Raw genomic sequence first — 25,019 nt, 5'->3', positions numbered from 1 at the left:
ACAAAGTAATATTGTAGAGCAACATTGTGAAGTAACAACGTAGCGTAACCAGCATTTCATACCTCAATGACTCTTCATTCTCCTGCGAAACCCACATTTTTGTCCGTCTTTTTCTGTATTAACAATCAAACGTAAAAAAATATATTCAGTTTTAAGAAAGAAAGAATATCTCCACTACCCCCGACCCCACTTTCTCCCCCCTCCACCCCGTGTCCTTCTGTTGCTTCTTTTGTCTTTTGACTGCTGGTCACCCCATTTAACATGGGACAGATAGCATCAGGCCGACAGAGATTGGGTTCCCCGGCAGCTCCATTGTTGGGGGGTTAGGGTGGGGGTGGAGGAGGAACGGGTGGGGGTGGAGGAGGAACGGGGGGGGCGGCGTTCTTGCGTTACAGTTGGACTCGTTTAACTCACAGCCCTCTTTTTAGGAAATGAACAAATTGCTGCTGAAAGTCTGTCTTTGTTGTTCTGAGCTGATCTCAGAGCAGCTCAGCACACCTCCGCCCACAGACCTGAGATCAGCTGATAGGAGCCAAACCACTGATCTACCGTCTGATGTTCATAATTTAGGACTTTTACGTTCACAGCTTGGCGCCAAAATACAAAAAGTAAATGGTTCTCCTCCTGTAAGAGCCTTTAAAAACTAGAGTTGGATTAAACACCTCCACTAAAATCCGGTTTTCTGGGTTTCTGATATCAAAATATTTACTCAGTTTCTGTTAACAAATTTGTTTGTTTGTTAAGAAAATAATTTTTTAGAATTCGATTTAGAGGAAAACCGGATTGATGAACAGATATTTAGATAAACACATTCCATAGTTTGCAATTAAAGATTCTTAGTTTTCTATTATTATTTTTTATTATTTTAGTAGATCATCATGAAATTATTAACTTTTAGAGTTTTAACAGTTTTGTGTTTGTTGATGTTGATAATTGATGGAATCTGAAAACACAATTTAAGTTTCAAACTCTGATACTTTAAAACAATTGTGTGTTTGTTTTAAATACAGAAATACGTTTTTAAATTGACATGTATATTTATTTTAATAGCAGACAATGGACCTGAATCATTTAAAGTATTTCATTGTTTGATATTATGTAAAAACATTTAACTTGCTTTTTGCATATTTGCAGCTACAAAATGTTAAATATTGAATATTTCTAACAAAACTTAACACTGAACATTTTTCAGGAAAATCGCAAAATGTGAAGTTTGATGCCAAAAAAATAATTAATAATAATTCAATTAATAATAATCATTTAATAATATTTGGGGCTTTTTTTGTTTTAGTGCTTATTTATTTTTTTATTTAGTGTTTAGAAATATGTTTAAAAATGTGATTTCAAAATAATCTGAATATTTGTTTTAGTCTTTTAGTCAGACCTTTTTCTGAATGAAACGATGTCTTCAGACCGGAAGTCGATGACGTTGATTTATTGATTAATAACTCAAATGTTTTTAGTCTCCTAAATAAAATAAAGTCCTGCTATTTTTTATTATCCAATAGGATAACTTGACATTATCCACTAATTTGGTGATCAATCTAGAAAATAACCAGCAGATTCATTAATATTGAAAATAATCCTTTAGTTTAGCTGAAAGTAACAAATTATTTCTATTATTGTCACGTTTTTTTCATGTTTGCGCAAAAATAGATAGTATAAAAAATGAATATACAGAGAGAGAGAGAGATTTCATGTTTTATATTATTTAAGTTTTGTTTGGAGAAATTAGATCCTGACGGGAAAAACTTGGTACTAAAATAACTAAAGTATCTTTGTGTTGGCAAAATAAAAGTATCTGCTGACTTCCTGTTTGATGGCACCCAGCTGCTGATGAACCCAGATGTTAGGAAAAAACCCTTAAACTCTTAACGACGGCATGAAGAACGTGACGTCACCTGCTCCTCGCTGAGAGATCATTGATCAAAGGAACAAACATTAAAAACTCATCATTATTTGTAGTAATAGTGTTAATATTATAGTGTTGTTATTATTATTATTTTATCATGGTTATAGTAGTTAAACAAAAATATCTGCCGGGTTACGCTGTCTGACCTTTAACCTCGAACAGCCTTTGTTCTTGTATTTATAACTTCATTTAAATACAAAATTAAAGTTTAAACATCTCGGGATGTTTTGTGTAAGAAAGAAGCTTTTTTGCATCTTCTTGCTAGTTTCTTTCAAAAGAGAATAAATAAATAATAAAATACATCAGTGCAATAGGAATGTGAGTTTGTTAGCAGCCGGTTTGACCTTTGACCCGCAGACTGACAGCAGTGGATTCACAAATACCTCAAACGTCCTTCATCAGAACCACACGAGACAAAACGAAAAACAATCAAATGCTCACGTGAACGTCACCGGCGACAGGGCGCGCGCACGTGCTCGTGAATTACGGGGTTTGATTGAAAGAACAACGAGAGAAAATTAAACTTGAAAGCGGAAAATATTTCACACGACAGCGTCGGATGCACCGACGATGACGTCATCACCTTCATCCCTAAACAAGCAGCGCGCGGTTCTAACAAATGGGTTTATGATTATGACACGTCTTCAATAAATGAAACAGAATGAAAGGAACGAGTGTAAAGTACCCGGATGGAGTGTTTAGTGATTTCACCTGACGCGCAGGTGCGCACGGAGGCTGCAGAGAGCGCGCGTGAACGTTTCATGGCCCCTGATTGTTTAGTTTTAACGTGTGAAAAATATTGCAACGACCTTTAAACACAGGAAGACAGTTTTATGTAAAGAATCTAAAGTAAGTGCTTCAATTCTGAGGAAGTGAAATATGAAATCAGACCTGATTTTATCCGTAAAAACAAAGTAGAGCAAGAAGATCAGATTTAAATATGGAGAACGGGACAAAACACCAAAAATATCGAAGTTTCATTTCAAAGCAGATGCAATCAAACAGAAAGCAGACAGCTGATCCGTGTCCTCTGCGGGGGAACCACAGCAGCAGCATTTAGAGGAGCAGAAGAAGAACCAACAAGGTTAAATGTCATTTCATCCGCAGGACAGACCACGTGACCCCGACGCGTTATGCATCTGTTTACAGAACTTCAGATATTAAAAATGAACAAAAGCACCTGAACGCGTCTGCAGTGAAACGTGGCGCCACGGTGCGCGCGGGCCCGCGGGCCGCGGCCCCCGGTTCTAAAACTTGTTTTTGGTTTCCAACCAAAACGCGTAAATGTTGCTGCGTGGAAAAAGCTCCACGCGCGAGCTGCTGCGGCGTAAACAACAACACGCAAACCAGCACAAACACACACAGAGGAGAAACCCAACAGCTGCAGAACCGCGTCAACAAACCCAAAATGTGACTTTGAAATAATTATTCGAAGAATAACTAAGTGTTGCGTTCGAGTACCTGGTGTAAAAACAGTGACAACACGGAGCATAAATAAAAAGACAAAAGGATTTTCGTTAGTTATGAATGTAACCTATCTTTTATTTTTCATTTTTTTATGATTAAAACATTTTTTTATCTTTTTAACTTCTGTAAGCGACAAACACGGGAATAAGAATAAGACCACAATAGTATCACAACCATGAAAAATTGTTTTTAGAGACGACAATGAAAGGACAATCATTCCAAGTATTATTAATTAGATAACGAGGCTTCTTTACATTGTTTTTCCTCTTTATGGAAGAGAAGGAAACAAATTCAAATTACAAATAGACATTTTCTCTCTCTTTTACTAATCAAAGAAACAAATAAAAGAGCAGAAGGAGAAGAGGAGGAGGAGGCGCGAGGGTCCGCTGGCACAGGGCGGAATAACCCGCCGAACCGGGACGGTCTGATCCGGAACCAGGATCCCGTCTGAATCCGCCTCGTGTCCGTTGGACTCAACGTGAGCACGAGAGGGGAGGGAGGGGGGGTCACGCGCACGCACCGCGGGGGGCCGAGCGCGAGAGGCTCCGGTGCCTTTAACCGAAACGAGCCCGCGAGGCCTCCGGTCCTCCGGTACCGGCAGGAGCCGCCGCGCGAACCGGTTCTTTGGTCTGAGAGAAGCGCGCGGGCCGAACGGAGGAAGCGGCCTCGCGGCTTCAACGGCGCGAGCCGCGTTAAAGAAAAGGAAATAACGCGCGCGCGCGTTTTACTGCTGAATTAACGTGTTTGAATTTGATTTCAAATAGAAATAAAAAGATAAATCCTCCCCGCCGCGCGCGCGCGCGCGACCTGATAATACTGCGGCCACGCGGACAGACGTCACCGTCAGAACCTGGTTTAACTTCGGAATTATATGAAACTATTTTAAATACACATTCTATCGAGAGCAACGCCTCCTCCGACGACAACAACAACAACAACAACAACAACAACAGAACAACATCCGCCTCTCGGGTTCCGGTCACATTGCACGTCGCTGACGGACAGTTTCTACAGACAGACCGGACATAGAAAACAGACATTATTTACACACAAAGTCAGAAGAAGCAGAGAGCGGCATCATCAGAATAATATTAAAAAATACCTGGAAACTTCAGCGCGGCTTTCTGTCAGTTTCTCTGCTGCTCTTTTTTTGTTTTGCAGTTCAAGTCTCTCCTCTTTTTTTTCTATAGTTTATAATAATTGTTCTTTTTCTTTTCTTTACACAACGTAAATGTCCAGTGTAAAATGTTCCAGCGTACAGCTCGGTTCTCACTCCTTCGGGGGGCGGAGGGGTGAGGCGGGGTGAGGCGGGGTGAGGCGGGGGGGGGCAGGGGCCTCGGGGTGTTAGTGTATAAGCGGGTTGGAGGTCGAACCCTGGTTTTGATGCGTAAAATAGTCAGACAAGCCCCCGGAAAGTCCCGAGGAGAAGGCCGGCAGAGAGCCGGACAGGCTCGGCCTCAGAGAGTCACACTGCAGCGAGGAGGAGGACGGAGCCTGCGGGGAATTGGAGGCCGAAGCCCGGGCGGCCTGCAAGGAGCCGCCGCCGGATTGCGCGGTCATGGACGGGTGCGGGACGTGGGGGAAAAAGTAACTGGTCTGCCCCGACAGCAGGTTGACGGAGCACGGGTTGAGGGAGTACGTGGCCCCGGAGCAAGGCACGGAGAGGCCGCAGGGCACCGCCGAGGCCGCCAGCGCCGCCGCCGTCAGGTGGTGCGTCGCGTAGGGGAGATCCCCGCCGACCAGCCGGTCCATGCTGAGCCCGTTGGAGGACGGGAACGGCGGGTGGCTGTTGCTCATGTTCTGCGTCAGCATGGTGCTGTAGGACATGGGGTGGCCCGGGTAGCCCGACGACGTCCCGTTGTAGCCCAGGGCGCCGCCGGCCCGCGGGTGGTGCAGGGACAGGAAGGGGGACATGGGCCAGTACAGCGAGCCGGCGCGGTCCATGAAGGTCAGCCCGGAGGTCAGCCGGGCGCCCCGCTTGAAGGCCAGCTTGGCCCGGGACGTGGTGGAGCGCCGCCGGAGCTTCCCGGTGGTGCCGCCGATGAAGACGTCGTCGCTGCTCGGGTCCAGCATCCAGTAGTTCCCTTTGCCCGGGTCGTCGTAGTGCCGCGGCACCTTGACGAAGCACTTGTTCAGGCTGAGGTTGTGCCGGATGGAGTTCTGCCAGCCCTGCTTGTTCTCCCGGTAGTACGGGAAGTTCTTCATGATGAACTCGTAGATGCCGTTCAGGGTGAGCCTCTTCTCCGGGCTCTGCCGGATCGCCATCATGATCAGCGCGTTGTAGCTGAAGGGCGGCTTTTCGTACTTGCCGCTCTTCTTCTCCGCGTCCTTCCCTCCGGCTCCTCCGTCCGCGTCCTTCCCCTCCTTCTTCTCCTCCGGCTTCTCCTTCTCCTCCGGGCAGCCCTCCTGGCTCGACGCGTCAATTTTAGGGTCCGCTTTGGCGTCCTGCGGCGCGGCGGCCGCGGCCGGCGGCTTCTGCTCGGCGTCGTCCGCGCCGCCGGGCCGGTGCAGCAGGAGGTGGTGGTGGTGGTGGTGGTGGTGTTGTTGGTGGTTCTGGTGGTGGTTCTGCTGCGGGCTGTGGTGGTGCAGCTGGCTCTGGTGGTTGTTGTTGTCGCTTTGCACGGCCTCCGGCACCAAACTGTTTATGCTGAAGGAGGATTTGGGGATCATTTTGGCCTCTTTGCGCTCCCCCATATCCAACATCACCGGGCGACGCGCGGGAATGTGCAGCGAGCGCGAGCGACGCACAGCTGGGCTTCAATCTGTCCGCTCCGCGCCGCGAACCCGGACGGGGAGGAAGGAAGGGGGGACGACGGGAAGAAGGAAAGTAGCCCAACAAACTATTTCATGTTCGCTTTGGGGAGAAAGGGAGGAAACACACGCGCGCGCACACAACACACTTGTACACACACATCGATAGGAGACAGATAGCTGCAATTAATTAGGGAGCCGCAGCCACTAAAGCGAGTCAAAAACATTGGTTGGACCTTTCCCGTCCTCAGCCAACCAGGGGGACATTAGAATTAAATATTAAGGCGTCGTCCGCGCGCTCAGCCAATCGGCGCGCGCGGGGAAACGCGCACATTTCAGCACGCTGCAAAAAGTGTCCGACGCGAGGCGTTTTTTTACTGTCTCATCGCGTCCACGAAAATAAGCATTTGATCCAAATCAATCATCATTTTTCTTCAGTTTCCACCGAACGTTTTGTTTCCTCCTCGTTTTAAAAGTCCGGCTCACATTTCTGTCTCATTTTGGACAAAAACTACAACATGTTCTACAAATACAGCGGTGATTAAAATACACATTGCCTATTTATTTGACACCATCGCTTCCTGCGGACACTGATTTCACAACGCGGAGACTTTTTGCAGCGTGGAAAACAAACTCACCCCTATAAACACCCCGCCCCCCCCGTCGGCCCGCCGCGCACCCGAATCCCCGCCGCTGCTCATATTTACCTCCTCCGATTCAAATGTTTCCCCTTCGACGTGTTCCGAGCTGTTGACACGGGGGGGCGGGGGGGGGGACGCGGTCAGGACGCACCGGAGCCGCCGGTTCCTCCCGGTGAACCGCGCGAGGCGACGGGAGGCCGCGCGGCGCTGCTGTTATTTACTCGCATTACTATTTATGAAATAAGACGCATTGAACATGATCCATAACCGCGGGATTTATTTACCTTTTCTGTTTCGGACAAAGATTTTGACACATTTTTACGTGATGTGTGTATATTTAAAATAACATCACTGCGTCGCTAGTACTACTATGGTACTACCACCACTACGAGTACAAGTACACCAGTACTACTCCCGACACCAAGTTGTGTTTTATTCGCGTTTATACGCACACGTTCATTCTAAAAGGCTGATTCACAACTCATCATTTTATTTGGTTTTATCGGTTTAGTTTTAACACAGTAAATAAATGAAATGTGAAATATTTTAATAAAAACGTCTTCTGGGTTATTGGAGTTTCAGTATCACCAACGCGTCTAATAATATTAACATCCTACTAATAGTACTGCGGCTACATAGTGCACCACATAGTACTAGTACACCACAGTCGTAGTATTACTATAAACTACAGCATTTTCCTCTATGTTATCAGTGGCATATTATCATTATCTGCTACTAACAGTATGAGTACGTGAAATATAATTTTACCACGTGATCACGAGGGCCGAAAACACGTGACTGTAGTTAAATAAAATGTTTCTCCCTAAAATGAGTCTCATATTTTGCATTATAAAACACGAGGTTTAATATTCATTCTCTGTTAGTAATACTGTTAGAAGCTGCTTTATCAATGATACAATGTGTACAAGTACAACTACTGTTGTACTGCCGAGTTTGGGTAATGTAGTAAAATATTACAGTCTGCCACCTGAAATACTCGTACATATACAATACAATACACGTGAGGCAGTTTAATTAAACGAGTCTTCATGTACAAACGTAGTATTTACGTGTACAGATTTTTCTCCCGTGAACAAACATACAATCATACATAAATACCTGGTATAACTAAATACATGTATACATGTATGTACGTATGTGTATTTATTCATGAAATATGAAATACACATATGAATGAGGCGGACAACACGTCTACATTTAGACGGGATTCAGTTATGTTCATTTATTTTAAAGCGGAATTTGTTGGTTTAAATGTTTGAATAGTTTTTGTTTCCCAGTTTTTTTTCCTTTAATGTTTTTCTCCGTTTTGTTTTTCTGATATTTTAGATTTAGTTAAATATGTTCACATGCATGACGCAGAGCTCTAGTGCTCATTTAAAAGGGACTTATCGGAGTTTATTATAGTAACATTCATTTATAATCAATATCAAGTCAATTCAAGTTGTTTCCGGAGCTTTCGGTCGGACGCACTTTCATCTTAAAGTTCAACAGTGGACGCGGGGACGATAATTAAGACAATAATCAGCACATATTGATAAGGACAAATATTTCGACCTCGCGTGGAGTTTTCCTCCGTAAAAAAGCGCCTCGAATCTATTGTGTGTTTATATCCACCGTGCTTTTATTTTGATGGGGTAGTTTAGTTTTGCCTTTTTTATAAATTCATTTTTTTTAAACTGAAGATTTGAGCAGTTTGGACGGTCAGCCGTGTGTGTGTGTGTGTGTGTGTGTGTGTGTGTGTGTGTGTGTGTGTGTGTGTGTGTGTGTGTGTGTGTGTGTGTGTGTGTGTGCGTGTTATCAACTCTTTGTGGACCTCAACGTGTTTCCGGTGAGAAGCTTTGGAGCAGCAGGTGGATCAGCGACAGAAGAAGAAGAAGCTCCTGTTGGTCCTTCTGAAATATAAACATGGAGATGAAGTCGTAAACGGTGAAACGTCAGATCTTTGTCAGGATTTAACACTTCTTCTTCTTCTCCTCTCACACAAACCAGACTCCTCCCCCTTTCCTTCACTCCATAAACACAACAACGGTGACGTCATAAGAGCCCAACTCAACTGAAGATTTAAAAACAGGTTTAAAAACAAACCTCCACACAAAATCAAAATCACAACATCTGCACCAGCAGACCTCCGTCCCGACCGCCAGCAGAAACAGGTTCCTTCTGTTTTCACATTTTCAGGATAAAAGAGTTTTCATCTCTGTCGATCCAGATGTTTCACCCAGATGTGTAACAGAGCACTTAAGGGGGCCATAGGTTCTGGAAGGGGTATCTGGGGCATGTTTGGCCAGGTGTGCTCCAAGGGTTCTTTGGGTAACTGAGGTTCTTGAGGGGATTCAAAGGTTGACGGTGTTCTTCTGAGGAGGCTCCTGTGGTTCTTTTTGCTTTGTGGTCTTGTAAGGATTCTGGGGTCTGAGTCTTTGTGGTTCTAGGAGGCCACAAGGGGACTAAACGCTAACGAGGGGTTTTCACAGACTGAGATTGGGTTTCCAGGAGTCCTGAGTGTGTTTTCCATACTTAAGGTGTTGATTTTATGGAGATATTTTTATTTTTATTTGGTTGTTTCTCATGGAAAACTAACGTTATGAATGAGAAGAAACCGGACCAGAGAACTGAGTACATAAAATGTACAATTAGCTTTCAAGTCCTTTCATTTACCTTTAATTTCCTTCAAAGGGAAAGTAAATGATATTATCAGTGGGAGATTTAAAGACTTTCATAAATCAGTTAAGGTAAAAACGCTTATTGATTTAATAAAAAACATGATGTATAAACAGTTTGCTTATTGATTGAGTCGTTTTATTTTTCACTATTTATGCTCTGAGTTGTATTTTTCCTCATGTATTGAATGAAAATGCACATTATGGTTAGAATATATATTACTTCAATCATTGTGATTGTGTGTTTTTCTTAAATATGAAATATTTTCTGCCGATTTAAGTGTCAAATAAAACATATAGCAGCAAACGTTGAATTAGAGAATTGGTTTTATTTCATATTTAACCTTTATTTGAGAATCAAATAAAAAAAATTAACTCGTGCAGTGAAAAGCTGAACAGACGCACGAGGAATGACGTCAGAAGAAGATGAAGATGATGAAGATGATGATGAAGAAGAAGAAGAAGAAGAAGAAGAAGAAGAAGAAGAAGAAGAAGAAGAAGAAGAAGAAGAAGAAGAAGAAGAAGAAGAAGAAGAAGAAGAAGAAGAAGAAGAAGAAGAAGAAGAAGAAGAAGAAGAAGAAGAAGAAGAAGAAGAAGAAGAAGAAGAAGAAGAAGAAGAAGAAGAAGAAGAAGAAGAAGAAGAAGAAGAAGAAGAAGAAGAAGAAGAAGAAGAAGAAGAAGAAGAAGAAGAAGAAGAAGAAGAAGAAGAAGAAGAAGAAGGAGGAGGAGGAGGAGGAGGAGGAGGAGGAGGAGGTGAGAGCGATCAGCTGTCGGCTCCGCGGGGTCACGGATCGATACGAGCCGCTGGAAACAAACGCAGGAACCGAACGACCCGCCGGTGGATCATTAATGGCCCGATGGCGCCCCCCTGCGGCGGGGGGAGGGGATAACAAGCCCAGATACTAATACTACAATTACTACTACTACTCAAGTACCAATATCAGTTTATATCAGCGAGAGTACACACCTGGGTGTGGAATACGATGTAGATGATCAACAGATCAATAATCTTATTGATCCCCAAGAGGAAGAAAAACAAAGCAGGAAGTCCACGTGGAAACTTTTAATTAAAAACATTCACAGAAATCATTCGACGAGTTTTCTTCTTCCTGCGCGATACTCGTTAACTCAGTAATCACTACAATGATCGGTAATCAATACCCAACAAGGAGGAGGTTGAACATAATGAATGATGACTCAATCGCTTTGATCGGGGCTGATTTCTCCTGGAGCCCTGAACGCAGCGCTGGACTCATTGAGCCTCATTAAGGAAGAAAAGGAGTTCAGCGTCAACGAGGCTCGATGGCGTCTCTGATCACACTTATTGATCTCTGATCGGTTCACTTTCCACCACAAATAAACAACAGATTCGATGAACTCTGGATAAACTCTGATTGTTCAGATCACATGAAGTCTGTTTCACATTGGCTCGTTAGCTTATTGATCATTGATTTATGGATATTCATGGTTTCACTTGTCTCCAAAATTAAATCTAAAGCTTTTATTCGTTTTATCGCTTTATTTGTTGTTTCATGTATTTTATTGATTTTGTTGTCCATGAAGTATTTTGTTGATTGATTACCTTTAAATAATATGTCTCAGATTAACAAAACCTCTGAGAGCACACGCATGTATGTGTGCGTGTATATATATATATATATACGTATATATATATATATATACGTATATATATATATATACATATATATTTTAAGCTCCTCGATGGGTTCTTCATTTGGAGGCAATATAAAATGAAAGTACTTTGGACGTGAAATCATTTCTGCTTATAACACACGTAACTTGTGTTTTATAATGTTTTGTGTTGATGTTTGTAAAACAGAAGCCGTTTAAATAAAGTTATTATTATCAGTATTCTGGTATCAATGCACGATTATGTGAGTCAGCAGCTTCACTTCTTAGTGAAAAACTTCCTGAAGACACTCCTCTTCGACTTGTCTCTGCTGCTGCTGTCCTCTGGCGGCTGGGGGGTCTCGGTGGGGGGGTCCTGGGAGTCGGGGGGTGGAGCAGGAGGCGGCCCTGAAGGGGGCGGAGTTTGAGGTCTCTCTGTAAGCAGGCGATTGCAGATTTAGAGAAGCTCATCAAAGAAGTGGTCGTTGGGCGACATGCTAATTGTCTCACCTGTGGCGGAGACCCCCCCGTCCTCGTGGTAGCGGTGCCTGTTGTAGTACGTGTGGGGGGGTTTAGGTGGAGCCGGCCCCTTCGTGGACAACTTCTCAGAACTCGAAGCCCTCCTGAGGAGACAAGATGAGCTAACATGTTAGCGACGGAGCTAGCATTGCCTAACGGACATAGACCTGTCAATCAGCATGTAGCCCCGCCCTAAAGCGTCCCCTGCTCTATGGTCTGTTTGACTTTAAATGGACCATAATTCACTAAATGAACATCATGTTGTGTTGAAGAAGACTTGAAACTAGAGACTGAGACATAAACTCATGTTTACAATGTTTACTGAGGGAATAAATCAAGAGAGAAGTAGAGTCATTTCCTCATAGACGTCTATGGGAGCAGAGGAGTCGCCCCCTGCTGGTCACTACAGAGAAGTAGAGTCATTTCCTCATAGACGTCTATGGGAGCAGAGGAGTCGCCCCCTGCTGGTCACTACAGAGAAGTAGAGTCATTTCCTCATAGACGTCTATGGGAGCAGAGGAGTCGCCCCCTGCTGGTCACTACAGAGAAGTGGAGTCATTTCCTCATAGACGTCTATGGGAGCAGAGGAGTCGCCCCCTGCTGGTCACTACAGAGAAGTAGAGTCATTTCCTCATAGACGTCTATGGGAGCAGAGGAGTCGCCCCCTGCTGGTCACTACAGAGAAGTAGAGTCATTTCCTCATAGACGTCTATGGGAGCAGAGGAGTCGCCCCCTGCGGGTCACTACAGAGAAGTAGAGTCATTTCCTCATAGACGTCTATGGGAGCAGAGGAGTCGCCCCCTGCTGGTCACTACAGAGAAGTAGAGTCATTTCCTCATAGACGTCTATGGGAGCAGAGGAGTCGCCCCCTGCTGGTCACTACAGAGAAGTAGAGTCATTTTCTCATAGACGTCTATGGGAGCAGAGGAGTCGCCCCCTGCTGGTCACCACAGAGAAGTAGAGTCATTTCCTCATAGACGTCTATGGGAGCAGAGGAGTCGCCCCCTGCTGGTCACTACAGAGAAGTAGAGTCATTTCCTCATAGACGTCTATGGGAGCAGAGGAGTCGCCCCCTGCTGGTCACTACAGAGAAGTAGAGTCATTTCCTCATAGACGTCTATGGGAGCAGAGGAGTCGCCCCCTGCTGGTCACCACACAGAATGCAGCTTTAACACGTGAAGCTTTAGAAGAACTGGACGTTGATCTCTAAGCAGGTTCTTTCATCTCCATCAGCCTTTTACAATTATTTTCTTCTTGTCCTGAACCAACTGCTGCTAAAACCTTTCTCCTCAGTCTTCGGAGGCCGAGGCGCCTGAAAGGACCGGAGGCGTCGTGGGTCTTTTCTAATTCACCTGCTCATTAAGGGAAAGGTCCTGCTAGCGGGGAGGTTCCCGTCCCGCGGCCTCCCGCCCACAGGCCAGATGTGAAAAGGGAAGCTGGCAGGAAGCTGCTTTCAGAGACGCTTTTATGTCTGCGTTCGTTTTTAGACTATTTATGGAAATCAAATCAACGGCGGAATAAAACGACAGCTTAACAGATGATTGCTTTTAAAATAAAGAGTGTTGATGTTTTTCTTCTATTCTTTCCAGATATTTAGTAGTAAATGATTGAGTGATTAAAGTAGTTTGTGAACAACTGTTATGTCAAGACGTCACGATAAAGACAAACTATAGTTTAAATACTTAAGTACTAAAGACTCGTTAGAAGACGCATTTTGAATCACACACTTGTTCTGATGAAGACCGGAAGGAGAAAACGTGACGACCCGGAGACCGATCAGCGAGGACTGAGGGGGACGCAAAGACGCCATAGACGGCTCAGTTAGAGAGCTGTCAATCAGTGTTTAGCCCCGCCCCTAAATGCTTTATCATAAATTTGACAAGGTAAATAAAAGATACTTGTTGTGTTTCCTCAAGGAAGCTTTTGTCTGGATGAAAGCTTCAGTCTACATCTTCTTAGTGCGGATTTAACCTCTGACCCCGTCAACACTGTGATGCAAACGCCCGCGTGTGCGTCTGTGTGTGCGTCTGTGTGTGCGTCTGTGTGTGCGTCTGAGTGTGCGTCTGTGTGTGCGTCTGTGTGTGCGTCTGTGTGCTAATAAACAAAAGTGCACACATCGTCAAAATGGAATAAAAATATTAATAAGAAAATAAATAAATAAAACACAGTAGCATATTTTTGCCGTCCTTCTGCTTTTGGAGTCTGTTCTCAGCATTATGCTGCAAATTTAGTAAATGAGATCGATGTTGTGCAGAATAATCAAGAGCGTCTTAGATAATCTCTATAAAGCACCGACACACACACACACACACGTGCACGCGCACACACACACACACACACACACACACACACACACACGTGCACGCGCACACACACACACACACGTGCACACACACACACACACACACAGTTTTCTTTTACAGTTGAAGCATAAGCAGCATCACACTAATAATGTACTAAATGTCACGTAGACCTTTCATCTCAATGATTAAATTAAACTAGTGAACTAATTTGTAGAACAGTAAAACTGCCTTTAGATCATCGTCTGTCTGTCTGTCTGTCTGTCTGTCTGTCTGTCTGTCTGTCTGTCTGTCTGTCTGTCTCTTCATTAAACATGACACACGTCAGTAAACAGCTGGACGAGCTTTGAAATCACGCATTACGTGTTTTTTGTTTGTTTTTTAGGAAACGTCGGACCAGTTGCGACATAACGTTTTCAGCGGCGCTAATGTGGTTCATTTGTCACTAAACAACGTCGGGGTTTTCACTGTCGCCTGTTTGTCCGACGCAGCAGCCGTTAAACGGGAAATACGAGACGAATGTGTCCGTGATGAAAAGCAGCAGTGTGGATGAACGGGGCAAAAGGCGCAGAAACATGCGGCAGCCTTCAGAGCAGGACGAGGACGAGGACGAGGGCGAGGACGAGGACGAGGAGGGAGGAGGAGGGAGGACGAGGAGGAGGAGGGGGAGGACGAGGAGGGTCGGGGCGAAATTCTCACAAGAACTCAAATAAATGTCGGTCAGATATCAAAACACAGGAATTGATGAAGGAGTTATTTTTATTCTTAAATATTAAATGAAGAAACAATCGGGCTCTTTCCTCATCAGGGGGTCTACCCGTGTCAATGTGCTCGTTTACCCGGAGTCTTCAGAGTCGCTGCCGGTGGACTCGGAGCCGCTTTGGAGCTTCTTCACCCAAAGAAGCAGAATTTCTCTGCTGGAAGCTGAAAACAGGAACTGACTGTTGTCCTTCAATCTGACACACAAAGACACAACACACACAGTTAGAACAACACACACACATTCAACAACAAGGAAAATGTTTCAAACAGCTCAATATATTATTATTAATATAAATATATATTTATAATTGATCTCGGAGCCGTTGAAGGTGAAACTAACATGAAATAAATGAATATGAATAACCAGCATGGAGGAGGAGCTCACATGAGTCTGAAGGTGTTCTCCTTCCTGCGGTGGTGGGCGGTCTCTCTGCACACGGCTCCGCCCACATTGACTGGAGGCCACCTGGAGGATCTCTGAGGAAACATTGCAGGTCATTTAGCTGACGCTTTTATCCAAAGCGACTTATATGGCATTTTATTTTTAACCCATGGCTCTTTTTATATTTTGCCCACAGAGCAATTAGGGTTTAGGTGTCTTGCTCAGGGACACTTCAACATGGGGCAGCTGGGGTTCGAACCACCAACCTTGCTGTTCCTGGTGCACCTGCTCTACTCCTGCGCCACGACGAAACATCACGGCTAGTTTCAGCAGGTCCACCAGCAACATGTCGGATGTCATTAAAGTACCAAGAGTTAAAAGTCCGCCATATTTAACGTATTAATAAAAACGTGCGTTACCTCGTCGGCGGACGCTCTGTCTTTGAAGAGGCCAAAGGTCTCTCCGTCCAGGACCGCAAACACCTCCTCCCAGTGCTCCATCCCCTGCAGGAGGAGCAGCCGATCACAGCCAGGCAAAGGAACCGCTCTCAGCCAATCACAGCCAGACACAGCTCTCAGCCAATCACAGTGGTGCAAAAACACAGCTCTCAGCCAATCACAGTGGTGCAAAAACACAGCTCTCAGCCAATCACAGTGGTGCAAAAACACAGCTCTCAGCCAATCACAGCCAGGCAGTAACACCGTTCTCAGTGCGTGTTTTTACGCTGCCATTACTACATATTAAATGTTATACTATATATATATTTGTTTTTCTCCTCTATGAACACAAATCAAAAGATAATTCATACTGATTAAAACAACTCTTCATCATCATATGTACAGGTGTATAATAATGCGCTTGGAGGTCGTTGCCGATGACAACCTGACGTTTTACCGTAACATCTGCCCAGAGCCGTGTGGTAGTTTCACTTTTCTCACCTTGTTTCCTCCTTGCTTCAGTTTGATCTCCAGTGTCCCCTCCATCCTGATTGGCTGCTCAGTCACCTGACAACATCACAGAGAGCGCCGACCAATCAGCATTTGGTAACAACCATGAAGTCGAGACGGCTGAGGAGACGGGGCGCTCACCTCGGGTGGGGCTTCTTCCTCCACCGCGTCCTCTGATGTCCGGTGTTCCCGCGGCGGAGCCGGGTCAGCCGACCCGCTCTCCTCCTCTGTGATTGGTGTAGCGGCTGTCGGGGGGGCGGGTGGTGGAGCCGGTTCAGAACCGGGAGGCGTGTCGTGGAGCTCCACCCTTGTCACGGGCGGGGCAGAGTCGGGGGTGGGGTGATGTCTTTCCTCAGTGGGAGGAGGCAGCGGCTCAGTGGGAGCATTGAGCTCTCTGATTGGTGGGGGGGAGTCAGGTGATGAGTTGTGGGAGGAGATTCCGGGCTTTGGAGCCAGGGGGGGTTTGGCTCGGGGACAACAGTCCTTCGCAGGGGGGGAGGAAGAAGAAAGGGAGGTCTTAGAGGAGGAGGGGGGACGTTCGAGAGAAGAGGAGTGCGGTGAGGAGGTGCGACCAGCAGGAGGACTAACAGCGTCTTCGCCCGCCTCCCGTTTCTTCCTGCCTGGACTGAAGCCCCTCCTGGCCTGGGGGCTGGGGGAGGGGCTAGCAGAGTTCAAGTGGCTTCTTGTCCCGTTCAGCGTGGACGATGAGACGGATTCGTTCATTCTGGGGACGACGTCCCTGGAGGAGGAGGTCTTTGGAGTCAACGGTTTGCTTCTCGGGGACGAAACCCTGGCTGGAGTTTCTCTGTCCTGAAGCTCCGAGGTTCCATCAAGTCGCTTCTCCCTCTGAGAGGAAAAGAGGAAACATTAGAGGGGCAGAAGAAGAGCGCCGTCCGGCTCTACGGAACCACAACCAACATACCGACCTGGGTTTTCTTCTTCTGTAGTGCGATGAAGCGGTCGTTCTGGGCCTGGATCATGGCCTCCAGGTCCTCCTGCCTCTTCAGGAGCTCCACCACATCCGACACGGAGTCCTGGAGGAACAACAACAGCGTTCCCTGTTTAGATCCATCGCATACCGAAAGTGACCATATATGGTCTGAGGAGGACGTGTATACATCTCTATTAGAGACCTGTCAATCAGCGTGTGGCCCCGCCCTAAAGCATCCTCTACTTTATGGTCTGTTTGACTCTAAATGGACCGTAATTTACTAAATGAACATTATGCTGTGTTGAAGAAGAGTCGCCCCCTGCTGGTCACTAGAGCATAAAATCATCAGAGGGAACTTGCAAAATAATGAAAATAATGTTAGTATGAATTGAACATGTATAATAATTCTGGGTAATTCCCTCCGAAATGTGGACTTATAAAAAGGACCCCGTGGAGCTCTCCTCACCCCGAAGTCCTCGGCCGTCAGCGAGCTCTCATAGGAGCTCAGCCAGCGCTCCGCCTGCTGCAGCTCCTTCTGCAGGAGGGAGATCTCCAGCTCCTCCTCATACAGGAGCCTGGTCTCCTCCCAAAGCTTCTCCACCCGCAGCTCCAGCCCCTCCAGCTCCAACACGCGCTCCTCCACCTAAGGGTGGGGGGGTGTCAGGTGAGATGTGGAGCCCAACGTCCCCACGAGGTTTGAGTCTGTGAGGTCACCATGACAACCTCCAAAACTATGATGCAAGAAGGTATTCATTCCATACTTTTTACTCTTACAGGCTCCGTCCTCAAAAGACAAGGTCATTTTAAATAATCTATTTACTCATTGAGAAAATGACATATTTGGTAAATGAATGAACAAATGTCATCTGATTTCATGGGCTGTATTTTTTGTTCCATCTCTAATGTTTGTGTATATTTAATACTCCATGCTGATTTCCCCGTGTTTAACATCCAAATGCAGTGAATTGTGGGTAATTGTGGGCAAAAGGGATCATAAAGGAGAGGGAGTCAAACGCTGGATGATGAGACAGAACCAAATCCTCACGGACTCAGAAGGAGTCTCGAGGGTGGAGATCGGGTTTTGGTGTTTTACCTCTTTTGACATGAAGGTCCCGCCCTCCATCAGGCTCCTCCCCTCATCCTTGGCGGCCTCTGATTTGCAGAGCAGTCTGTCCATCTGGACACGGTGCTCCTGATGCTTCTTCAGGAGCTGCTCCGGGTCGCCTCCCCCCACGCCCAGCACCTCCCCTCCAACCAGAGACAGCGTCTCCCTCAGCCAGGCTCTGGATGGGGGGGCACGAGAAAGACGTGACAGGGAAGTCTTTTATTTTGAAAGTTCAAGTGTTCTTAATGTTCCTCTCAGTCTGAAGCTTGTGTGTTTCTACCAGTGCTCTGCGGGTCAATGGTGACTCTTCCTCCCCGTGTAGGTGTGTGAGTGTGTGAGTGATGGTTCTGTGTCTCTCCTGGAGACCAGTCCAGTGGACCCGTCCCCCCCCCATGCTAGCAGGGATTGAGTCCGGCCCCCGAGAACCCTCTCAGATTGACTGACATTAAAGTGATGAATGTGTGGACCCCTTTAATGCTGCTAAACTACATATTGTTACAATATGAAGGATGACAATTATAATCATAGTTATTACGTTTAAACGATGAGTTTTGTCATCAAGTTATTATTTGAATGTTAATCTCATAAACAGTAAATATGTTTCAAAGAGGACCTACACCAGCTGGCTCCCATGGGACAGGTATCTCTGCACCTCCTGGGCCCGGTCCAGCTGGGCTCGGCGCCGGGAGGCCTTGTCCCGGATGGCGGTCCAGCCGGCCTCCACCTCCTCCAGCCTCCGAGTCACCGCGGCGCTGACCTCGGGCCGGCGCCGGCTCAGGGCCCGGCCCTCCTCCCGGGTCCTGGTGGCCTCCTCCTGGATCAGGACCAGGTCCCTCTGAAGGGACACAGGACCGACGAGGTGGACTCAACGTGTACTCAAGTACAACTTTGAGGTACTTGTGATTCATAAGAATACTTATATTTTTCTGCTCTGAAACAACAAATAATATTTTCCTTTTATTTTCCATTTATTTAACTTGAGTGACTGAAGATTCACATTAATGATACAAAATCAAATCAAATAATTAATTATAATGTTTTGTTATTATTATTCCAAGAGGAAAATACACAATTAGTTTGTTGTAATTTATCAATGTGAAGGGCTTCGTAAAGGATCTAAAACTAAATAATAGAAATGAAAAAAAGTACCATTTGGGAGCTTTTTATTTCCCCTCCAAAATAAAAGCCATCCCCCTACCTCCAGCGCCTCGTGCTGCCTCAGCAGAGTCGGGATGGAGTGCAGGTCCTGGTCCTCGGAGTCCAGCACGGCCTCCTTCTGAGCCATCCAGCCCCTCAGCTCGTCCACGTCGTGATGGAACTGATGGAGCTCCCGAGCCGACCGCAGGTTCTGGAGGACGTGGAAATAAAACCCGATACCTGAGAGTAGGTCCATGTCGGCCGAAACAGGATGCTTGTTGCTGCTCCACAAGGATCAAGGAGTCAAAATGTTCATCTTTTACTTTGTTAAAGGCATTTATATGGTAGTTTACATAAAAACATACAGTTCAAATTATTAGGAGATAAAATATGTCATATTCATTAGCTGTTGGCCGTTAGCGGTGCTGCTAATATAAACACTGATTGTTTACAATCTTCTTATTTCTGCATATTTATAAATGATCTATGAAAAATAACTTTATCTTTAAATCGTATGTTCGTATTTTAGGGGGACTTTTTGACATCTGTCAAAGGACAGGATAACTCTAGTATTGATAATATTGATGTGGAATGTCCCTACAAAATAAACCTATACGCATAAAGGCATCCGATCCACCTCTGCACCTGTTCTCTGGTCCTGATGCTGCCCATGAGGTCGTCCCACAGCCCGCTGAGGCCCTCGTCCCTCCTCCGGACCTCGCTGTACGGCTGCAGCCCCCCAACCAGCTGCTGTACCGAGGTCAGGCGGCTCCGACCCAGACCCGAAACCTCCGACACCAGAACCTCCAGCTTCTTCTGATGGACCTGCAGGTGTAGGAAGAGGTTTCAAAACCCATTACCCACGTTAGTCTAAACTACTTCCAGGTATTCGGACCCACCTCTACGTCCTCCAGATCTTGTCCGCAGTCCATGGACTCTGCCAGGGTCTTCTTGGAGGTCAGCCATGTTTGTAGTTCTTTGGCTTCCCTCTCAAAAACAAAGAGGCGCAGCTGGTCTTCCAGAGCGGCGCGACGAGTAGCGGAGAGCTGGAGGAGATTCTCCAGGCCTTCAGGGACGCCTGGGAGACACTCGCTGACCAGGTGGCTGGGACAGACACGCAAAGACACTTTCATGTCTCTGGTCTGTGTGCAGGTGTTCAGAACAGCAGTCTTAAGGTGTCTCTGTGTACCTGTTGGGATGTCCCAGGAGCTGCAGTGAGGCTCCTCTCTGCTGCAGCTCTTCCACCGTCCTCCTCTGGTTCTCCAGCTCCACGTCCACAGAGTCCAGCCTCCTCAGCAGGGCCTCCGTCACCTCTTCGCTCCTCCCGCAGTCCCGAGACTCCAGACCGGTCCGCTGCTCCGCCAACCACAGCTGCAGCTCAGAGACCTCAACACACGGGTTTATGGAGTAAGAGTGGGAATCACCATATGAAGTTATTATGATGCCCAAGTCGTGATATCATATCATCCCGATATCATACGGTCACAATGTGATGGTAACGACGTGATGTGAGGGTAACGACAGGTCACGTCACAATATGATATTGTAGCGTGTCGGGTGTCGTGGCTCACTCACAACACGGAGGCAAGAATCCTTTTATTCTCTATCATGAACAACAGTGAACAGACAGTCCCACGCTATCTGTAAGCTGTACCGTTACTCACTCCTATTACTCACTCCTATTACTAACCAGAACTCTTCTCACTAACATGACTAACCCAGAACACGGGAACACCCGCCTCCCCTGATCACTGGCCGCCCCCTGCCTAGCATGCACAGGGACTCCCTATGATTGAACACACTCACTCCTGAACAGGGTCGCTACAATATTACCATGAGATATCATCACAACATGATGTTACCATGACATGTCATCACAACATGATGTTACCATGATATATCACCACAACATGATGTTACCATGACATGTCATCACAACATGATGTTACCATGAGATATCATCACAACATGATGTTACCATGACATGTCATCACAACATGATGTTACCATGATATATCACCACAACATGATGTTACCATGACATATCATCACAACATGATGTTACCATGACATATCACCACAACATGATGTTACCATGACATATCACCACAACATGATGTTACCATGACATATCATCACAACATGATGTTACCATGACATATCATCACAACATGATGTTACCATGATATATCACCACAACATGATGTTACCATGACATATCATCACAACATGATGTTACCATGACATATCACCACAACATGATGTTACCATGACATATCACCACAACATGATGTTACCATGACATATCATCACAACATGATGTTACCATGACATATCATCACAACATGATGTTACCATGACATATCATCACAACATGATGTTACCATGACATATCATCACAACATGATGTTACCATGACATATCATCACAACATGATGTTACCATGACATGTCATCACAACATGATGTTACCATGACATATCATCACAACATGATGTTACCATGACATGTCATCACAACATGATGTTACCATGACATATCATCACAACATGATGTTACCATGACATATCATCACAACATGATGTTACCATGATATATCACCACAACATGATGTTACCATGACATATCATCACAACATGATGTTACCATGACATATCACCACAACATGATGTTACCATGACATATCACCACAACATGATGTTACCATGACATATCATCACAACATGATGTTACCATGACATATCATCACAACATGATGTTACCATGACATGTCATCACAACATGATGTTACCATGACATGTCATCACAACATGATGTTACCATGACATGTCATCACAACATGATGTTACCATGACATGTCATCACAACATGATGTTACCATGACATATCATCACAACATGATGTTACCATGACATATCACCACAACATGATGTTACAACGGGCTCTGAGCTCATGAGACGCTGGTTTAGTGCTGCAGTCAGAAGTATGACCGTCTTTTTATTTGTAATTTGCCGCTACCTGTCTCGTCTGTCCACAGTATTGAGACGAGGTCGTCAGCAATCGGTCTGTGCTTTAAGTCACGACAGTAAATACGACCAAAGATGCGCCGGTCGAGAAGTGTGCCGTCAAGTTTAAATCACAACCGTCTTTTTCCAGCTTTTGTTCCGGGTCCAGATGGGACGGCGTCTGGGTCCGGACCCGGGCCGCGGTCCGCCAGTTAGTGACCTCTGCCATCTGATATTGTCACAATGCTTCTCCCGGCTGTCCACCAATGAGCTCTCACCTCAGAGAGGAAGCTGTGGATGGTGAGCGCCTCCTGTAGGAGTTTCCCCTTCCTCTCCGCCTCCGTCAGCAGCTCCCGGTGGAGACCCTCCAACTCCTCCAGACGGTCGCGGATGTCGACCCACGCAAAGTGACGACCTTTGACCTGAGAGGGGTGGATATTATTCATCACTTTATTCCCTACGTCGCAAAATAAGAACTTCAATACTGAGTGACGGCTCGGCACCAGACTATGCCCCGCCTCCTGAACGGCCTGGACCAATGGGCTGCGGCTCTGGATCTCCTGCATCACAGCCTGATGAAAGCAGGAAGGTTAAGGGGGCTTTTAATTGGGACTTAATAACTATTGTCTAACAGTCCACTTCAATGATTGCTGCCGAATCGCGTTCAATGGTTCCCGGCGTGCATGTCGACCTGGTGCCGGTGGAGCAGCTGCTGGGTGCCGCTCAGCGAGACCCCCCAGTCCCCGGAGGTGACGTTCGGCAGTCTTTCGCTCAGCCAGGCCACCTCCTCCTCCAGGTCTCTGTAGAACTGGAACAGAACCTGCCGGGCCTCCAGGGTGTCCCTTCGGCTCTGCAGGGGCTCTGCCAGACTGTTGTACCTGGCGGGGAGGAGCTACTGGTGAGATGTTGGGTAACGAGAGTTCAGCAGCACTCAGCTTGTTTTATTTGGTATTCAGCTTTTGTTGCAGTAAAGTGGACCTCCACCTCCAACGAAGAACAAGAGATCCACACAAGTATTTGGAATAAAAACAAAGAATACTATATCTCAGAGGTACACATTGTACTTTCCACCGTATCTCAGAATACTTGCTCCCCCTCAGCTGTCAAACCTGTTGATGATGTGTGCCACTCTGATCTGGATCTCCTCGGCCAGGAAGTTCCCCTGAGAGTGGAAGCCCTTCGCCGTTTCCACCAGAGCCTGAAACACAAGACAATAAACAGGATCCACCAACCGATCAACCATCACCGGCCCTCGGACGTAGAGGTGGCAGAGAGGGGGCGGGGCTTACCTGGACTCTGTCCCGGTGTCCGTCCACTTCCTCCTCCAGGCCCTGCAGAGCCTTCAGCAGCCTGTTGACGGAGGGCAGGTCGCTGCCCTGCTCCTCCTGCATCAGCTCCCTCTCCACGGAGCCCACGCACCGCTCCATGTCGTCCAGGGAGCGCTGGAACTGCAGCGCCTGAACGCACACGACGCACACGATGCACACAACGCACACGCTGACTTTCTAGTGAGCGTCTCCTCTGCACTTTTCACAGAACCACTGAATCAATCAGGGAGATTTAAAGGGACGGTGTGTGAGATTTAGTGACATCTAAGACTACAGTAATCCCACATGCATGTGTGTGTGTGTGTGTGTGTGTGTGTGTGTGTGTACCTGGTAGGCCTCCTGCAGTCTGCTCCTCTTCTCCTTACAGAGGTGGATGAGAGCCTCCCAGCTGTCCCTCAGTTCTCTGAGACGAAGCCCAACCTTCACCTCCGAGAGCAGCTCCTCTGCTTCCTGTGCACACACACACACACACACGCGCGCGCACACACACACACACAGGTAATACTATATAATCAGTGTTTCCTATACATTCTAACAGGGAGCACCAGAGCGACTATATGTATATTATGATCGTCATCATAATAGAGTGTAAACCTTGGTGAGCGCGTCCACTCGGGAGCGGTTGGCGTGGATCTCGGCCTCGAAGCTCTGATGTTTGAGCAGTTTGGCCTGAAGGTTGGTTGGTTCCTTCCAGTTCTCATCCAGAGCTACGGCGCTACGCTCACTGAGCCACACACACACCTGAGGACACACGCACGCACGTTACCACATGCACGCACAAACACACACACAGTACAGTCTGATGGATTCACTACCTCGTAGCTGCTGGACAAGAACTGCTGCAGCTTCAGGGATTCATCCAGAGCTTTGTGACGACATCTGCTCTGCTGCTGCAGCTGGCTCCTCCTACAGACAGACAGGTGAGGAGACAGAGAGACAGGCAGGTGATGATGTCATATCCTGTCCTCACCTAGCGCCCAGCGCTCTGATCTTGGCTGCGATGTTGTCCGAGTCGTAGTGTTTCTGTTGGATCATCTTCAGGCCCAGTTTCTCCACCTGGTCCACCTGGTCCAGCTGAGCCTCCAGGGCCTCCTCGAACTGAGCCTGCTTCCTCTGCAGAGATTCCACCTCCTGCACCGAGCTCTGCACACACCACAGAGGAAGAGGAATAAGAAGAAATGGAAGAGGAAGAAAATAAAAATGAAGAGGATAACAAAGAGGAAGAAGAGGACAAAGAAGAACATGATGAGGCGCTGGAGCTGAACAGGTTCATCTCCTCTTCATCTGAAGGATGCTGGTTCTCACCCCGACCTCCCGGCTGCTGAGCAGAACCTCCTTGTTGGTGAACCAGGTCTCACGTTGGTCTACAGCATCCAGGAACTCCTGCAGGATGAAGACTATGATCACATCTCAGTCCTCCTCATCCGGGTTCTTAATGTCTTGATATGAAACTTGGTGTTGTGCTGTGAGTTTATGCCATGAGAAATGTATTGACATAATATTCTGTATTTCATTTATTTTTAAGT

At 46.5% G+C, this 25,019-nt stretch overlaps 2 protein-coding genes across 5 annotated transcripts in view; both read right to left on the bottom strand.

The window, feature by feature from the left end:
* Nucleotides 1-1,277: 1,277 nt before the first annotated feature.
* On the bottom strand, nucleotides 1,278-6,490 carry foxg1a (forkhead box G1a). The gene is made up of 2 exons (XM_078089179.1): nucleotides 4,482-6,490; nucleotides 1,278-4,387 (listed from the first exon to the last, which is right to left on the bottom strand). The coding sequence occupies exon 1, from the start codon at nucleotides 6,080-6,082 to the stop codon at nucleotides 4,724-4,726; it is 1,359 nt and encodes a 452-aa protein (XP_077945305.1). The 5' UTR covers nucleotides 6,083-6,490; the 3' UTR covers nucleotides 1,278-4,387; nucleotides 4,482-4,723.
* A 4,007-nt stretch (nucleotides 6,491-10,497) lies between these two features.
* Nucleotides 10,498-25,019, bottom strand: part of sptbn5 (spectrin, beta, non-erythrocytic 5) — a 38,332-nt gene continuing 23,810 nt past the window's right edge. For 3 of the 4 annotated variants that reach the window (XM_078089171.1, XM_078089172.1, XM_078089174.1), the window contains 25 exons: nucleotides 24,799-24,876; nucleotides 24,464-24,636; nucleotides 24,309-24,399; nucleotides 24,088-24,234; nucleotides 23,821-23,943; nucleotides 23,455-23,622; nucleotides 23,275-23,363; nucleotides 22,857-23,043; nucleotides 22,669-22,737; nucleotides 22,444-22,587; nucleotides 20,351-20,547; nucleotides 20,061-20,265; nucleotides 19,807-19,986; nucleotides 19,223-19,372; nucleotides 18,642-18,859; nucleotides 18,013-18,202; nucleotides 17,386-17,562; nucleotides 16,915-17,022; nucleotides 16,130-16,834; nucleotides 15,980-16,045; nucleotides 15,461-15,544; nucleotides 15,045-15,136; nucleotides 14,737-14,853; nucleotides 11,589-11,701; nucleotides 10,498-11,513 (listed from right to left, as the gene is read on the bottom strand). In XM_078089171.1, coding sequence (XP_077945297.1) covers nucleotides 11,359-11,513; nucleotides 11,589-11,701; nucleotides 14,737-14,853; nucleotides 15,045-15,136; nucleotides 15,461-15,544; nucleotides 15,980-16,045; nucleotides 16,130-16,834; nucleotides 16,915-17,022; nucleotides 17,386-17,562; nucleotides 18,013-18,202; nucleotides 18,642-18,859; nucleotides 19,223-19,372; nucleotides 19,807-19,986; nucleotides 20,061-20,265; nucleotides 20,351-20,547; nucleotides 22,444-22,587; nucleotides 22,669-22,737; nucleotides 22,857-23,043; nucleotides 23,275-23,363; nucleotides 23,455-23,622; nucleotides 23,821-23,943; nucleotides 24,088-24,234; nucleotides 24,309-24,399; nucleotides 24,464-24,636; nucleotides 24,799-24,876 — 4,026 coding nt within the window. In that variant the 3' untranslated portion in view covers nucleotides 10,498-11,358. The remainder of the gene's footprint in view (nucleotides 11,514-11,588; nucleotides 11,702-14,736; nucleotides 14,854-15,044; nucleotides 15,137-15,460; nucleotides 15,545-15,979; nucleotides 16,046-16,129; nucleotides 16,835-16,914; nucleotides 17,023-17,385; nucleotides 17,563-18,012; nucleotides 18,203-18,641; nucleotides 18,860-19,222; nucleotides 19,373-19,806; nucleotides 19,987-20,060; nucleotides 20,266-20,350; nucleotides 20,548-22,443; nucleotides 22,588-22,668; nucleotides 22,738-22,856; nucleotides 23,044-23,274; nucleotides 23,364-23,454; nucleotides 23,623-23,820; nucleotides 23,944-24,087; nucleotides 24,235-24,308; nucleotides 24,400-24,463; nucleotides 24,637-24,798; nucleotides 24,877-25,019) is intronic. The other variant, XM_078089173.1, reaches the window with a different exon arrangement.

The sequence above is a fragment of the Gasterosteus aculeatus genome, chromosome 15, assembly GCF_964276395.1.
Source record: "Gasterosteus aculeatus chromosome 15, fGasAcu3.hap1.1, whole genome shotgun sequence".
In the NCBI taxonomy this organism is placed as follows: domain Eukaryota; kingdom Metazoa; phylum Chordata; class Actinopteri; order Perciformes; family Gasterosteidae; genus Gasterosteus; species Gasterosteus aculeatus.
The sequence above is the reverse complement of the archived record's forward strand: the minus strand, read 5'-3'. Positions and strand labels throughout refer to the sequence as shown.

Coding starts and splice junctions, on each gene's coding strand:
- foxg1a (XM_078089179.1), bottom strand. CDS start 6,082: ATGTTGGATATGGGGGAGCGCAAAGAGGCCAAAATGATCCCCAAATCC.